We start from the raw sequence: 15105 nt of genomic DNA on the forward strand, positions 1-15105 counted from the left end.
TGTACTAGGCGTGACTGTGCAATGACAATAAAGAGTTATCTTTTATTTCTCATTATCTCTTGCAAAAGAAAGTTATCTTGGCCCATGAGAAGGAGAACAGATAATGTGAATTAATCTGTTATGGACTTCTTGGAAAGGGAAAAAGGAGACTTGAAGAGTGGATTGAGGAGAAACGAGAGTGGAGGTAGTTCAGAGAGTTCAGTTCCTAACAAAACAGCTTAAAACAAGACAAAAAAAGAAGAAAAAAGTTACAATGTTCCGTTCTAAATCTGTTGTGTTCTACAACAGATTTAGAACGGAACATTGTAACAATTCTCAGATTAATTTGTAGAACACAAATTAATCTGAGAATTGTTGGAAAAGATGAAAGGTCTTCAAGGAAACTTGAAGACCTTTCATCTGTCATCTGTGAAGCTTCTTCAGTTCTAAAAACAATAGAGTTTGAAAATGTGACGTCATTTCCGGGGTAAAACCGCAAAGGATTGTATGTACAAGTGGCAAGTGGTACTAGCCCACATGGGCTATTAAAAGACACAGTCACACAGAGATAAACAGAGACACACAGAATGGCAATGGCAAGGCTGTTGTATTATTAACTGCCATAGCCAGTAGCATGACAGCCACGGGAAGCCGACGGGTAAAGAAATAGTTTTTTTTATCGGATTCCTTCGTGGAAGAAAAATTGTTCAAGTCATGTTTCTGAAGTCGCAAAGAGGTGACGGTGGCCTGGATTGCAGCTATTCAAAGACCAAATATAATGTTCCAGAACACTCCAGCTCACATGTTAGTGTTCTCCAAGCATTTCCACAAAGGTAGATTTTTTGTTGTAGTTAACAAGTAATTTATCATATCACAATTGTTGATGTAGGTTACAAATAAGTCTTATATTGATTTGAATTGAAATCGTTGCGCTATGCTGCTTTGTTTAGTGTGGCTTTGCGGGCTAATGTTTGTTGTATTTTGTAGGCAAACCATCCAGAAAAAATGTTGCAATGCGATAGAGACTGGGTTCCATCTATATACCAGGGTTTTGTACATAACTGTTTTTGGGGCAAATAAAATGCAAATAGGGATTAAAATTGCAGAATTGATGGTTACAGGTGGTGGAAATGCTAGCGCTTCATGCAGTGTTTTGATTTTGCTGCCATTCGTACCCACAATACAACGCGCACAAGTCACGTGGTCTGTCAATCTCCATTGAAGAGTTCCAGATATTAAGCCCAGATATTAAGTGTCTCCAAGACCCCCTATTGACCCTAATCACATGAGCCAAGGTTTGAAAACAGGTGTGGGTCACAATCAGCCAGGGTTTTGGGTGAACCCATTGTGAAGCCTAGCCCTAAATTATCATGTGATTCACTGAGGTGAAATGGCCCAGGGCAGTGGTTCCCAAACTTTTTTTGCTGGGCCCCCCTTTGTTTTACAAGAAAACTGTTCAACCTCACTGGCACATGCAAGTGAGATTAAATATCTACCGTATTTGCATCATTACATTGGCTGCCAGTCAGTTTTTGAATGGATTTTAATACTTGTTTTTAAGACGCAGCATGGACCAGTTCCTACACATCTTTCTGATCTCCTAACCTGGTATACTCCTGCAAGATATTTGAGGTCTGCGGACAAAATGCTCCTAGTTGTCCCAAGGTCCAGATTAAAACACAGAGAAGACCGGGCATTTGCGGTGACTGCTCCTAAATTGTGGAACACTTTGCCTCTCCATATCAGGGCCTCCTCAACACTGGATACTTTTAAAACCCGTCTAAAGACCCATTTTTATTCTTTGGCTTTTATATCACTATGAGTCTGTTACTATTGTTTTTACTATCTTATCATTCTATGATTCTATTCCCTTCTAACTTTATCCTATTTTTTTATGTCTTCTGCCTTGACTATTTTTATTGTACAGTACTTTGGTCAACAGTTGTTGTTTTAAAAGTATTATATATAAATAAACTTGAACTTGAATTTGAACTAGAAGACCACAAACTATTTGGCGTACAAGTCAAATAATTTAAGACAATAAGATTTTCATAAAGTAATAATAAGCATACACTATGAACTGCATTAAACTTGGCATGGCTCATATCTCTCAGTTCTAACTCTCGTTTCGTTGGAAGTGAACGTCTTTGGCCATGAGTGTTTTATTAGTGTACATTTACACTGGACTGGAAGCATGTGGGCAGTAAACACGTGTCACCCTCTGCAGGAATGGTTTTCATTCCTTGAAAACCGGAACTGTGCAGAACTGTGAAGAGCATTCACCCCACACTTGACCACTCCCATTGCAATGTACATTAATAGGTTGGACTTGTTCCTACTTTATTCAGAGCTCACAGAAACAGAGAAAAGGTAAGGAAAACTTTCGATACTAATCAACATCTTAAAGCAGTTAAGCAGTCTTTGTGACATGTAAGCTAGTCAAAGGAATATTTGCAGCACATGGGGTCTACGCGTACTTCATACTGCCTTAAGAAAAATAGCACAAAAAACTGGATATCTAATTATTATAATGACTGTCAGCACAGGGAGGTTATAACCAGAGTTTTGCAGGTTATTCTTTGAAATTAATGAATTTTAATGACTGTTAGACTCGATTGGCATTAGACTACAAATAGATTAATAATAATAATAATAATGGATTGGATTTATATAGCGCTTTACAATGCCACTATTCATTCACTCTCGCATTCACACACTGGTGGTGGTAATGTTAGCTAGGGAAGTTTAGGTTTAATATGTTGTGGAATTATTATTGCTAATATGTTTAAAACAGAAGTCTTTTATAATTTTATAATATGGCCCACAATTAAGAGTGTAATATCTTTAGAAATAGATGAAATTTCCATATATTTTATCTGAAATAAAAGTATATGTACTGCTAAGTACATGTAGCTAAATATTATAGTGTAATTTCAGGTAAAATATAGGTAAAATTGATTGTGTGTTTGTTTGAGTGTATGTAAGGTGTTTTTTGTTTGCTTTTTTTTTTTTACATTTTATTTTATTGCGAGTCGCTGTACTGCATTATATAGGTGCAATTAAGCCATCTTATCTCATCTTACCAAGACTGTTTACTGTGGACAAAGGTCGACCGGAATATCCTTTATTTACAGCTTCACTTCTCGCAACATGTGCAATTAGGCTAAGATAGACAGACGAAGTAGGTTATCAACTCAATAAATTAATTTACGGTTCATCAATCCAGGAACAAGCACGTTCACATGAAAGAATTGGCATTGGAAGCATATGGCTGACCCGAAACATGGATGGATCTACTTGCGATCTATTTACAGACAAAAAAGGAAACTATGACTTTAGAAAATATGAAAATACAGGCTGAAAGCAAAACACAGATTATAGATAAAGCAGTGGTCTGAGTATCGGTACAAACACAACTCTGCACAATAGTCCCAGAAAGATATAGTGTTTTCAGGACTGTAGCATTAAAAGCACTGTATATGTGGTTGAAGCACTTTGGTCAGTCACACATAGAAAATTCAGGAAGGAAAAGAAAAGGTGGGGAAAATAGCTTTGACCCAGATGAGCCTGTGTTATGAGAAATGCTTTATCTGTTTATAAAACTGCTTTAAGAGTGCTGACAGTGATGTTCCTGATGTGAGAACTGGATCAAAAGTGAAATATAAAACCTGTAACACACACGTGCACACCCAGATACTCCAGACCAACAAACTAAGAACCTTTGCTTTTATAGAGGTGCTTATAAATGTTTTCGATTACAGGCTGTCTGGTTTGGCTGTGTGACAGGCAGGAGTCTGACTCAAATGTTGTACTCAAGCCTCCAGCCAGTGGACAGTGTTTATGCTGTGTTTCTGTTCTGCATTTTTCAAAAAGAAAAATGGAAAATGTGACATGAGTTTTCATGAGTAAAGATAAAATACTTAATCTATGATACATATATTTGTCATTTATGTATAATTGCAAGATGGGCAAGGACTAAACATAATTTCTTTGACCTTCATGCTGTAAATGTTGTTTTTCATTTTTTATGTATACACATTAATATAATTAATACATATTGAATCATCAATACTCAGTAATTTTATATTTACAGGCTGTGTGTGTGATCTGAAAACATACTATGATAAAACTGTTTTATGTATTGAAACAGTTTCATTACATAAAACATTTTTAAGAAATGTCTTCTTAAAAAATGGGTGTTATAAAATATATAACTTTCGAAAGGTGTACACACAAGTGTTGTGTCAAAGATCCTAACACTTAAACCCATTATCATTTAATCTAACCCAGTGCTGTCAATTTTTTTCATGTTGTATCTTTGGCTTATGTGTCCTTTTTTCACTTGTTTCTTCAGGCATGAATTTCTACAACCAGTCCAACGCCCAGGTGGTGGTCACCACCACTGCAATGAGTCAGCAGTCTGGGGAGTGGAGCACGGGCATGTGTGACTGCTGCTCTGATATGAGCACCTGTAAGTGAACCCAGCAAACAGCTACAAACAGCAGGGATTTCTGCATCAACCACCTCCTCAGACTTTGGTTGCAGTTAGGTATCAGAGTGTCTGAAGCCAGGATATAAAACAGAGGTTACGCAAGAGATTGTTAAAGTAAAATTTATTAAAAACTGGGGTAAATTCACACAGATATGGCACATTTCCTTCAAGGTTGCTTCGGATATTGGTGTTTCCCCTGCATGCAGTGTCAGACAGCCAGTAAACATGGATGGTGCTGCGGTATGCCACTCCTGGACTGTTGCTGTGTGGTGTCCTGCTTACTTCGCAAGTCTGTCAGAGAGCGCTACAACATCCCTGTAAGTGTGCGAGTGGAGGATAAAGTTATTGTATTTAGCTTAAATTAAGCTGACTACCTGTATGTACAAAGCCAACAAAAACAAAAGGTGCAAACATGACAGAGAGGGACAGGTCAGTTGGTTGTATTGTCATACAATCTACCAAAGATGGAGTGCAATTCATTATTACTTCACCCCAACATGTTTTTAAACTTCTGTTTTATGCATTTTTTAGCCACATAACATGAATTAAATCCTATATTCTGATATTGTCCTGCTGAGTGCAACTCCTTTCCTCCTCCTCATTTAGGATCTCTATGGTCGATGTAAAATTTCCATTACGGCTCTGATCTTGATTTAGAGACAGGGTGACAACTGAATAGGAAGCAGACTTTATCAAGCTGCTTGATCTTCACCATTCAGCTGTGCGTCTAGAAGACTGCTGTTAAAAATTCTAAATACATGAGAACCTCTCTTCCTCCCCTTCAATTTTCCTGTCCTGCAGGGCTCGTGCTGTGATGACTGCTGCAAAATATTTTGGTGTTATAACTGTGTCTGGTGCCAGATGAATCGTGAGCTGAAGATCAGGGAAGACCAGCACCCTGCTGCCTCGACGGTGGTCACCACGCAGTTCGTCCGTGGATAAGATGCAACCATTTTTGCTGTGTGTTGAGTGAATATGACAGTTACTTTTTCAAACAGTATTAATTGTTCAGCACCACACAGTTCTGTCCTCTGCAATTTGTATTTTATTTTAAATTAAGCTTGGATTTTATAGTTCTAGATTATATTTCAAAATGAGAAAATCTGAGTTTCGTTAGCATACTGGTTATTTATCATCTGGAAAACCTTTTAACTCTGTCCAATAAAATCTGTGTCATTTAACATGCTTGTTGTTATTGTAAACTTTTCAAGTTCAATTTAACCTGTATGAAAATAAATTATATAAAGACTTGGTGCATATGCAAAAACCAACTGATTCACATTCACGGATCCTTAAAACACAGAGTCATCTCAGATCATGCACAGAAGCAGCACTTGGGCAATGCTTGGCCCCAACAGGCTCCACTCCCTACAAATGATACATAAGTGACGTGCTACAAATTAATAATTAACCTGCTCGTCAGTGAGTACTGTTTTACTTTCCGGCTACATGTCAAGGCTACATGACAAATGATGGTTATCACACCATCAGTTTTATTATTAACAGCATCTTTACTTGCAATGAACTGGATTATTTGTTTTCTGCTCGAACCTGACTTGTAACACAGAGCAGAGCTGATTGAATCATACTTACATGTTTGATTACTATTTAAACCTGCACCAGTTTGCTTGTTACTTGATTTTTTTTTTTTATTAATAACTTAAAAAAAAACAAAAAAACACTCTAAACAATAATGTACAACACAATCTTATAATGTGCTGGGAGCTTGTGCTGAGAGGTCCCTGCCTCCTAGTAATTGTGTATTTAACCAATGGACAGGTACGTTTATGTATAATACACTGCAACTTACACAATTACAACTGTAACTATATGAACACTGTATTTCTTATGCACATTTTAGACCCGGAGGCAGAATTGCTGATGACCTGGTGTTTATTTAGGAACATTAGCACGTCCTCTCTTCCTCTTTGGCTCCATGCCTCTCATTATGTCGCAAATACTGAGACTCATCTCTCGCACAAAATCCCCACCAAAATTCAATCCCTTAGAAACCCTTGAACCAGGCATAGAGCAGTAACGTGCCGAATGAAGCGTCATTGATCACGTGTTTCAAGCCGGCCCTCACCACCCAACAGTTTAACGTCTGCGGAATTACGAACACGGATCAGCGCACACACCTGGATTGTTCCTCTGCGTCGTACCGTCACCAGGTAAACTCCAGGTCATTTTTTTGTCTAAAACAAAGTGTCAGCAGACAGATAAAAAGCAAAAGAAATACATCTCTAAAGACCAAATATTCACTCGTTTATTTCCAGTTTGTCTGTGGCGGCTCCTGAATAGCAAGTCGTCGGTGAGGTAATCTGTAACACGAGTTAATCTGTGACTCTGTTCTTTGAAGTGCTTTTGTGTGCTTTTTAACCGTGCTTCGTATTTCTGTCTTGGCCCAGTTAAGTGTTGTGTTGTGGACTGTTTTAATCGTGATACTGGTGTCTGAGGTACCAGTGAGGGATCAAAACAGGAACTGCCTTATGAGGTTATGAGGATTCTGTGGATTATGATGTCCTCCTGCCACTTTTCCTTCTGCATTAACCAGCGCATACTTTCTGTCCTTTGATCAATCTACCCCCATCTTCATTCTCTGTTTAAAAAACCCCCAAAATCTTGTACTTGGGGTTCTTTATCAGCTGAGCTTTCAGATGACTGCTCTCATATGTTGGACACTCTTTTCAGTCATTTGCTCAAACACAAGAAAACCTGCAGTTTTTTTTTGTATAAGCATGAAAATGGTGAGGGGGGGGGGGGGGGGGGGGAATCCCAACTTCACTGCAACAAATGTTTTGGGAAAACCAAATTAATAAAAAAAACTGGAACTTGTTTTTTTTTTAGACCAGTGTTAATGATGAAACAAACAATTACAGCTCCTTTATACATACTGCATTATTACAATCTTTGCTTGGCAGTTTTCTTCCGCTGGTTTTCTTTCCACAGCTACGTAGGCACCAGGCTGACAGTAGGGACTCAAAAGTGGCTGTTTTCCCATCTATGCCCACTGAGTCTTTCTATAGGAAAGAAACAACTACATACCAATAGTACACAGAGGTTAAATGAGTGGAAACACAAATTTTCCACTACAAAAGCAAACTGTGTGTTTTTTCAAGAAAGGAAAAAATGTTTAAGATGTTTTGGAAATGCAGTTTGAAAAAACAGTTCTGTGGTTTTTAAACGGTCACGTGCAATTTCTGTGCCAAAAAGATCGCTGTAGGGCCTTAAACGCAGGAGTAATACTCCGCTGAACATGTTACAGAAGCCATAGTTATGTTCAAACCAGTCTTTCTCTGAAGCAGGTCGAACAGGTGAGATGCAGGATGGGGGGAGTCTCTTGTGAGCGGGATGTATAGATGTCTGCAAGAGAAGGGTGTTTGCAGCTGATTATCTTCAAATTAGTTCATAGTCTGGATTGGGTTTCTCCTTACAGATGAGCTATGACCCCTTTAACCTTTCTCTACGTGGCTCTTGTTTTTTCTGTCTATTTTCTTCAGGAATGGCCTACCAGCAACCCATACAGGTGGTGACAGTCACAGGCGGTAATCAAAACCCGGGGAACTGGAGCACCGGCCTCTGTGATTGCTGTACTGATGTGGGCACCTGTAAGTTAACCCAGCAAACTCTATGAAGAGCAGTGATGTATAGGAACACAGATATTTTACTTGTATATATTTTTCTTCGAGGTTGCTGTGCATATTGGTGTTTCTCCTGCATGCAGTGTCAGACAGCCAGTAAACATGGATGGTGCTGTGGCATGCCACTTCTGGACGTTTTCTGCGTGGTGTCCTGCTTACTTCGCAAGTCCGTCAGAGAGCGCTACAACATTCCTGTAAGTGTGAGAGTGGAGGATGGATAAAGTTATTGTAGCTAGCTAAAATTAAACTAAAAACTAAAATGAAGAGTGAAAACTATTTTATTTGACTTCAGTAAATTATTTAGTATCATATTTTTTTGTATTCCTGTAAAAACCCAACTTGTTACCCTCTTCTTTCTCTAGTGCACCTATACTTTAAGTATTTGTATGTAAATATAATTACAGTGTCATTTAAATAAAAATGATCTAAATTTCATTTAATTTAGATCATGTTGTAACACGAGTTACAACATTAACTCTGCTGATCGATCCCGTTACTCTCTCCTCTTCTTCCTCTTCCTGTTCTCTGTTCTGCAGGGCTCGTGCTGTGATGACTGCTGCAAGATACTTTGGTGTTACCCGTGTGTTTGGTGCCAGATGAATCGTGAGCTGAAGATCAGGGAAAACCAGCACCCTGCCACCTCGACGGTGGTCACCACGCAGGTGTTCCGTGAATAAGATGCAGCCATTTGAGCTGTGAATATGACAAAGTTATTAATTACAATTTTACAATGATGAAACGCATAGGAAAATATTACTTCTGTTTCTGCAGCACGAGGTGAAAATAGAAAATTTTGTCTTGTGCGGTTCATGCTCTGCAATGTGTAATTGATTTATAGAATAAAGTCTGTTTGTTTTTTTTAAACTTTAGATTACATTTTCAACATCAGATGTTTTGAGTTTTGTTAGCATACTGATATATATCATCAGGAAATATATATAGTATTTTTTTTAACCTTTTCCAATACAATCGATATCATTTAACATGCTTACTCTTATACCAATTGTGTCTAAGTTGAGTTTAACTTGTGCTAAAATAAAGACTATTCATATCCACCCACTATATGAAAGATTGTTGTACTTTTTTACGCAACTACACATTCCTTGAAATCTTCCACCAATTTCTCAACACTTCAAAGACAAAACTCATTTAACAAATTTCAAATAAAATAGCCCACACTCCTGGAAACTGTCGTCAAAATTCTTGAAATTTGTTATATTGGTAATCATACGCGACACTGCTCCCAAGTCCACCATCATCAGGCATTTCTTTTTTACACCTGATTGGATCTCTGTGTCCTTGTGGCTCGTCCGGAATGTGTACTCCTTGACACTTGACTAGTAAATGTTTCACGCATTGGCCCGTTGTTGTTTCAGTCTGCAGTTAACGTTTCGATGTTTGGGGATTTAACACTCACTCCACCACTGCTTGAACGGACACGTTCTGGCTTTGTGTCCCTTTTGTCCACATCTGCAGTGCACACATGTGGACTAAGGGGAATACACATGTGTTCCCTGCTCCTGAATCAATTGTATTTTCTCACTTGGGTTTTATCCCGTAGATTGTTCTTGAACACATACGTTTAAAATACATTCATATTTCTGTACTGTCTTCTTTGACAATACATTGTTCATCTCTCGTTTTACCGTGTCTGCTTTCGGGCTGACCGGACACTGGAAACGCTCTTCACGTCATCTTTCCTCCTCATAAGTTCGACTCACAGTAAAACTCCAAACTTAGGGTATTTTTTACCAATACCCATTGACTCCCGACTCACAGTGTTATTTTTCAAGCAATCGCATTGGCTCCCGACCAGGGCTGGACTGGGACAAAAAAAACGCCCGGGCATTTTGACTAGTGACCGGCCCACCATGGTATTATAGGAAAAGTCATAAAGCCTTTATAAGAAATTTAAACCTACACCATCTTCGATATTCTAGTATTATAAACAGTACTTAGCAAAAATATAAAACAACATAATTTATAATTACATACACCTAACTAATAGGGTTACCAACTACCAGCAAAAAAAGACAAGAAAAAAAAATACAGCTGATGTGACACCCTACCACGGCGGACTCATCAAAGATCTTGTGTGAAATATTGTCGTGCGACTCAAGGCTAAGGTGTTATGGGGTTCGGCGGTTGTGGTTACCACTCTAGACTACACTCTGGGTCTGACTAGGATCACACTAAAAGCTAGTGCGCTTTCAGGAATTCCAAGTGTGGATGAGCTAAAGTGACATGTGTTCGAGCCCCTCGACCAACTACGCCTGTACACAACAGACTACTGAACAGTTTTAGCCACATACACAGTATCACAGGATAACAGCATGAGAGGACTGATCAACGTTGTTGGGACTCACTGTGGTGTAAACAGTGTATTGAAGTGTCTGTACGTCACAGACGAATTTAAGATTACGCTGACAGGCGGTGGCTGTGGATCTCATTGTGATGGCGATGACGGCCATAGGGCCGGCAATGGCACTGTGTCGAGTGAACTGAAGAGTGTCTTACGGGAGATGGACCGCAACACATGGGGGATGCCGTGTGTTCCGAAGCCACTTGTGGATGTGCTAACTAGATACAGTGACATGCCATATGAGGTTCAACAAGACGCTGATACTGTGTTTAAGTGTGTGCTTAACGCATTTGCGGAACATGGCGATCCTAGATGCAAACAAGCATCTGACCTGTGAACTATACAGAAACGACAATCTGCAAAGTGTTCGAAGTATCACTTGGAATGTGTCTCACACAATATAGCGACCAACGTGATCATATATGTTGAGGAAAACAAGTTGAACAAGCTACCTGACTACCTGGATGAATACTCTGAATCCTTTAGAGCACAGGTGTCAAACTCCAAGCCTCAAGGGCCGGTGTCCTGGAGGTTTTAGATGTGTTCTTGATCCAACACAGCTGATTTAAATGGCTAAATTACCTCCTCAACATGTCTTGAAGTTCTCCAGAGGCCTGGTAATGAACTAATCATGTGATTCAGGTGTGCTGACCCAGGGTGAGATCTAAAACCTGCAGGACACTGGCCCTCAAGGCCTGGAGTTTGACACCCCTGCTTTAGAGTGTTCGACTACCACTGTGGCACCTGTCAAGAGGAAACCGAACTGAACGTCACTACGGATATCACAGACCTACCCGGAGTCCTGTGTTTTACCATTGCCAGAGTGCAGAGTTGTGAAGCAACCGGAGAGCTTCTGATGAACAACAGTGCGATCGATGTGCCAGAAGAACTAAACTGTAGCAGGATGTCCACAACTTCACAGTCTACAAAGTATGAACTGTACAGTATAATAACCCACACAGGTTCCTTTTATTGTGAACCCATACATATGTGACAATAACAACGTGTGTGTGTGTGTGTATTAGTGTGCACAACCAACCTTTCTGCAATTCGTCCACAGTCGGAGCACCACAATGTAGATGCATGATATTCTGCACAACTTTATCACATTCAGCCTTAAAAACAGCCGTTTTGTCTAGCTCTAGATCCCACCTCACATGTGCCAAGCTAGCTAGCTGGTTGACAGTGACATTGACAGTAGCATGCTTGGACTGCACTTTGTGTAAAGCGCAACCTTTGTCTTTTCTGTAGCACACAGACCATATGACACAACCGCAAGCGCACTGTAAAGGTCTGTTTAGCTTAATTACACAGTCGAGGCAGAGCAACATTTTACAGCTTTGGAAACTATCTCAAGTATAGACTGGAGAACATCGCAGTGCTCTCCGTCATCTGGGTTTGTGTGGAGTGTCGGTGGTGGTACAGACATGCTAGCAGGTGACATGCGTTTGTAAGATATGACATTCAGTGTATCTACTACTGCATGTTGCCCTCGCATTATGTCCTTGTGTTCTTTGGTATGGTCGCGATTGGTTTGGGTACTGCATCGTGTATTGTGACCGTTTTTTCTTTACGGCCATTGTGTTTGGCCCTGATGTCCGCAGTGGAGTTGCTGAATATCATCGGGTGTTGTTGTTGTTGTTGTAGTAGTAGTAGTTGTGAATCGCGACACCTATTCCGGTGTGTGATGATGCTGAGGACAACAAATCGTCGGGATTTGGTACGTGTTGCTCATTGCTGCTGTTGTTGTTGTCCGTTGAACCCCACGCTCTTCCCGGAACACACACAAAGTCATCATCCCCATTCACGTAATCTGCAGATTCCTGTACTGTCATTATATCCCCGAACCTAGTTTAAAACAAAGCACAAATGCGTTTTGTGTGTGTGTGTTAGAGATGATATGATCACCAGATGACAGCCACCTGGCCCCCTCACTCCTAGCCTCCACCATCCAACAAAGAGCATGTGGTTTTGATTCGTTGTTTCGTAGAGTGTCTTTGCCCATTGATTTGCAAGTATAACCTTGTGTGTGTGTGTGTGTGTGTGTGTCTGGCGTTAGTACCTTAATCTTGTAAATAGCTATAAATTGATTTGTAAAGTAGCAATTGTGTATTTTGTTCACCTTGTATATATTGTTCACTGCAGCAGCCTAGTAGGCGTGAGAAGCCATTATTGTTGATCCAGTTTTCTCCTGTTTTTCGTTTAGAAAGTTAGGTAAGTGAATTGTCTTTTGGTTGGTTTTTATTTGTGTAGGAAAGCATAGGGACCATTAGGGAGTTTTGTTTGTTATTTTTGGCACTGCTCACTGCTGAAGCAAATAAATGGATGCTTAGCACTTTAAAAGAAACAACTCTTCGTGTTCTTTCTTGGGTAGTGTGTGAATGGGGGCAATTTCTTGTTGCGTTCAATGCACGCCTACACTAAGAACGTAACATGACATTTTCATTTGTTTCCTTGCCATTGTCAGTTCGTCGTAAGGACTATGGCACAGCAAACAGCTGTGGCTTGGGTATTCGGGTACCTCATCTCAAAGTTGTTCTGCGGGCTGATCACCTGTGTCCTTTATAGTAATGGCACACATGTTTCTCATGTAGTGTATGTTCACAGACACATTAGGCCAGGGCTCAGAGTTAAAAGGTAGCTCTGAGCTCGCTTCATTCGTTTCGTTTGGGTTGAGAATTTCCGCTTCCCTAGGCTTGGCGGTGGAAAGCAGATGTGAGCACGTTTCCCTCGTTTCGTTTAGGGCTGTTTCGGCGGGCTTTGGGTTAGGGCAGGGGTCAGCAACCTTTAACACCCAAAGAGCCATTTGGACCCGGTTTCCACGCAAAAGAAAACACTGGGAGCTGCAAATACTTTTTCCATCCATCCATCTTCATCCACTTTATCTGGGGCCGGGTCGCGGGGGCAGCAGCCTAAGCAGAGAAGCCCAGACCTCCCTCTCCCCAGCCACCTCCTCCAGCTTATCCGGGGGAACACCAAGGCGTTCCCAGGCCAGCCGAGAGGTATAATCTCTCCAGCGTGTCCTGGGTCTGCCCCGGGGCCTCCTCCCGGTGGGACATGCCCGGAACACCTCACCCAGGAGGCGCCCAGGAGGCATCCTTGTCAGATGCCCGAACCACCTCAGCTGGCTCCTTTTGATGTGGAGGAGCAGCGGCTCTACTCTGAGTGCTCCGACCTGGAGCAGAATTCTCCCAATCTAGAACCATAATTCTCCCAACCCTAGAGCACAATTCTCCCAATCTAGAGCACAATTCTTCAAACCTAGAAGACAATTCCCCTGACCCAGAGCACAATTCTCCCAACCCTAGAGCACAATTTTCCCAACCTAAAACACAAGTTCCCCCGACCTAGAGCACAATTCTCCCAACCTAGAACACAATTCTCTCGAACTGGAGCACAACTCTAAGTACAGTACAGAGACAGATTGCGTCCGGATGCAAAGAGACGTTACTTGCAGAAATTAGCGTGCATTGGAAATGTGGACTGTATGAAATACAGCCGTGGAGTAGAAACCCTGAAGACCTACCGATATTGACGTAGCCTGACATATTTTCGTACCTTGTCTGTGGAGTCAGTGCGTAGAAGGTGAACCAGTTTCGCAATTATACATTTCTGGAGGGACACATCCAATTCACCAAAGATTGGGTACATGATTTGTGAGTCAGCTAAGTGTGAGATAATGAGGTAAGTCAGCTCGAGTACTGCTAGTAAAATGCGTTTGATTTTCCCCCCGAACATTCAAATTAGTGCAAGCATATATTCATTCATGAGGGGAAAATTACAGTGAGAACATGTGGAAGCTCTGTTAGAGAGATAACATAGTTCAGTGCATTGATGTTATATTGTCCTGAAGGATTTAGTTATTCTGTATGGTTAAAGAAATTGCAATGATTTATTAATGTTTATTATAAATAATCCTAATTATATATTTTGTTTCCATGTTTGTGTCCTGTGTCACTAAAAATACATTTTATTTTTATACATTGATTAAGGACCTGCAGAATCTCCTTATCATATTACGTGTCCATAATTGTCAATTAAAGTCAAACTTTATGCTTTCTCCATCTTGAAAGTGATGACATCCTTGCATTACATACTTTAGGTTCATTCTCTGCAGGCAGGTTTCTGAAAGAGAACAGGCAGATTTGGAATATAACATGCAGCGTTCTATAGATGGATACATAAAAAAATGAAAAATTACATGTATGTGCTAACTTTATAAACACTTTGTTACGTTTATGATAAATGGATTAAAAAGTAGATAAAACGCATTTATGTCGGCTTTGGCTCATTAAAGTCTTTGTCTTTAAATTAACTTTGTCTGTGTGTGTTTCAGGTACTGCACTCTGTAGTAGCGGCCGGTAATAAACCAGTACTCATAAAGGAACAGTGCTCTTTAATGAATTCAGCACAGACTTTACATCGTAGAGGTAACAGGGAGACACAACAAGTTATCAGTTAGCAATCTAACCATACTCTAACTCTAAAACTTTACCAACTCCACTTTACTCTTATGTCACAACACCACCCTCTAGTGGTGCAATATGGTACGATCATTACAGGACACAACACACTCTCAAAGACTGAATGAACCAGCATTGCAGCCATGTGTCTTGTGAGCATCACAGGGA

General features: G+C 40.3%; 2 protein-coding genes across 5 annotated transcripts; both read left to right on the top strand.

The window, feature by feature from the left end:
- Nucleotides 1-2288: 2288 nt before the first annotated feature.
- LOC102798277 (placenta-specific gene 8 protein-like) lies at nt 2289-5585 on the top strand. The gene is made up of 4 exons (XM_006801756.3): nt 2289-2349; nt 4334-4450; nt 4643-4788; nt 5273-5585. The coding sequence occupies exons 2-4, from the start codon at nt 4336-4338 to the stop codon at nt 5411-5413; spliced, it is 402 nt and encodes a 133-aa protein (XP_006801819.2). The 5' UTR covers nt 2289-2349; nt 4334-4335; the 3' UTR covers nt 5414-5585.
- A 961-nt stretch (nt 5586-6546) lies between these two features.
- On the top strand, nt 6547-9162 carry LOC102798563 (placenta-specific gene 8 protein-like). 4 transcript variants are annotated; one of them, XM_087839342.1, is made up of 5 exons: nt 6560-6653; nt 6748-6787; nt 7972-8079; nt 8161-8306; nt 8649-9162. In XM_087839342.1, exons 3-5 carry the CDS (start codon nt 7974-7976, stop codon nt 8787-8789), a joined length of 393 nt encoding a protein of 130 aa, XP_087695468.1. In that variant the 5' UTR covers nt 6560-6653; nt 6748-6787; nt 7972-7973; the 3' UTR covers nt 8790-9162. The 4 variants fall into 4 exon arrangements, with proteins under 4 accessions (XP_006801820.2, XP_087695468.1, XP_087695466.1 ...); XM_087839340.1 differs by having other exon boundaries at nt 6560-6642; XM_087839341.1 differs by having other exon boundaries at nt 6560-6642; nt 6748-6782.
- Nucleotides 9163-15105: the final 5943 nt, after the last annotated feature.

This window comes from Neolamprologus brichardi, chromosome 3 (assembly GCF_056152115.1).
Source record: "Neolamprologus brichardi isolate AB-2024 chromosome 3, ASM5615211v1, whole genome shotgun sequence".
Taxonomy (NCBI): Eukaryota; Metazoa; Chordata; class Actinopteri; order Cichliformes; family Cichlidae; genus Neolamprologus; species Neolamprologus brichardi.

Coding starts and splice junctions, on each gene's coding strand:
- LOC102798277 (XM_006801756.3), top strand. CDS start 4,336: ATGAATTTCTACAACCAGTCCAACGCCCAGGTGGTGGTCACCACCACT. Junction 4,451..4,642: donor CTGCTCTGATATGAGCACCT/GTAAGTGAACCC, acceptor ATTTCCTTCAAG/GTTGCTTCGGATATTGGTGT. Junction 4,789..5,272: donor GAGAGCGCTACAACATCCCT/GTAAGTGTGCGA, acceptor CCTGTCCTGCAG/GGCTCGTGCTGTGATGACTG.
- LOC102798563 (XM_006801757.3), top strand. CDS start 7,974: ATGGCCTACCAGCAACCCATACAGGTGGTGACAGTCACAGGCGGTAAT. Junction 8,080..8,160: donor CTGTACTGATGTGGGCACCT/GTAAGTTAACCC, acceptor TTTTTCTTCGAG/GTTGCTGTGCATATTGGTGT. Junction 8,307..8,648: donor GAGAGCGCTACAACATTCCT/GTAAGTGTGAGA, acceptor TCTGTTCTGCAG/GGCTCGTGCTGTGATGACTG.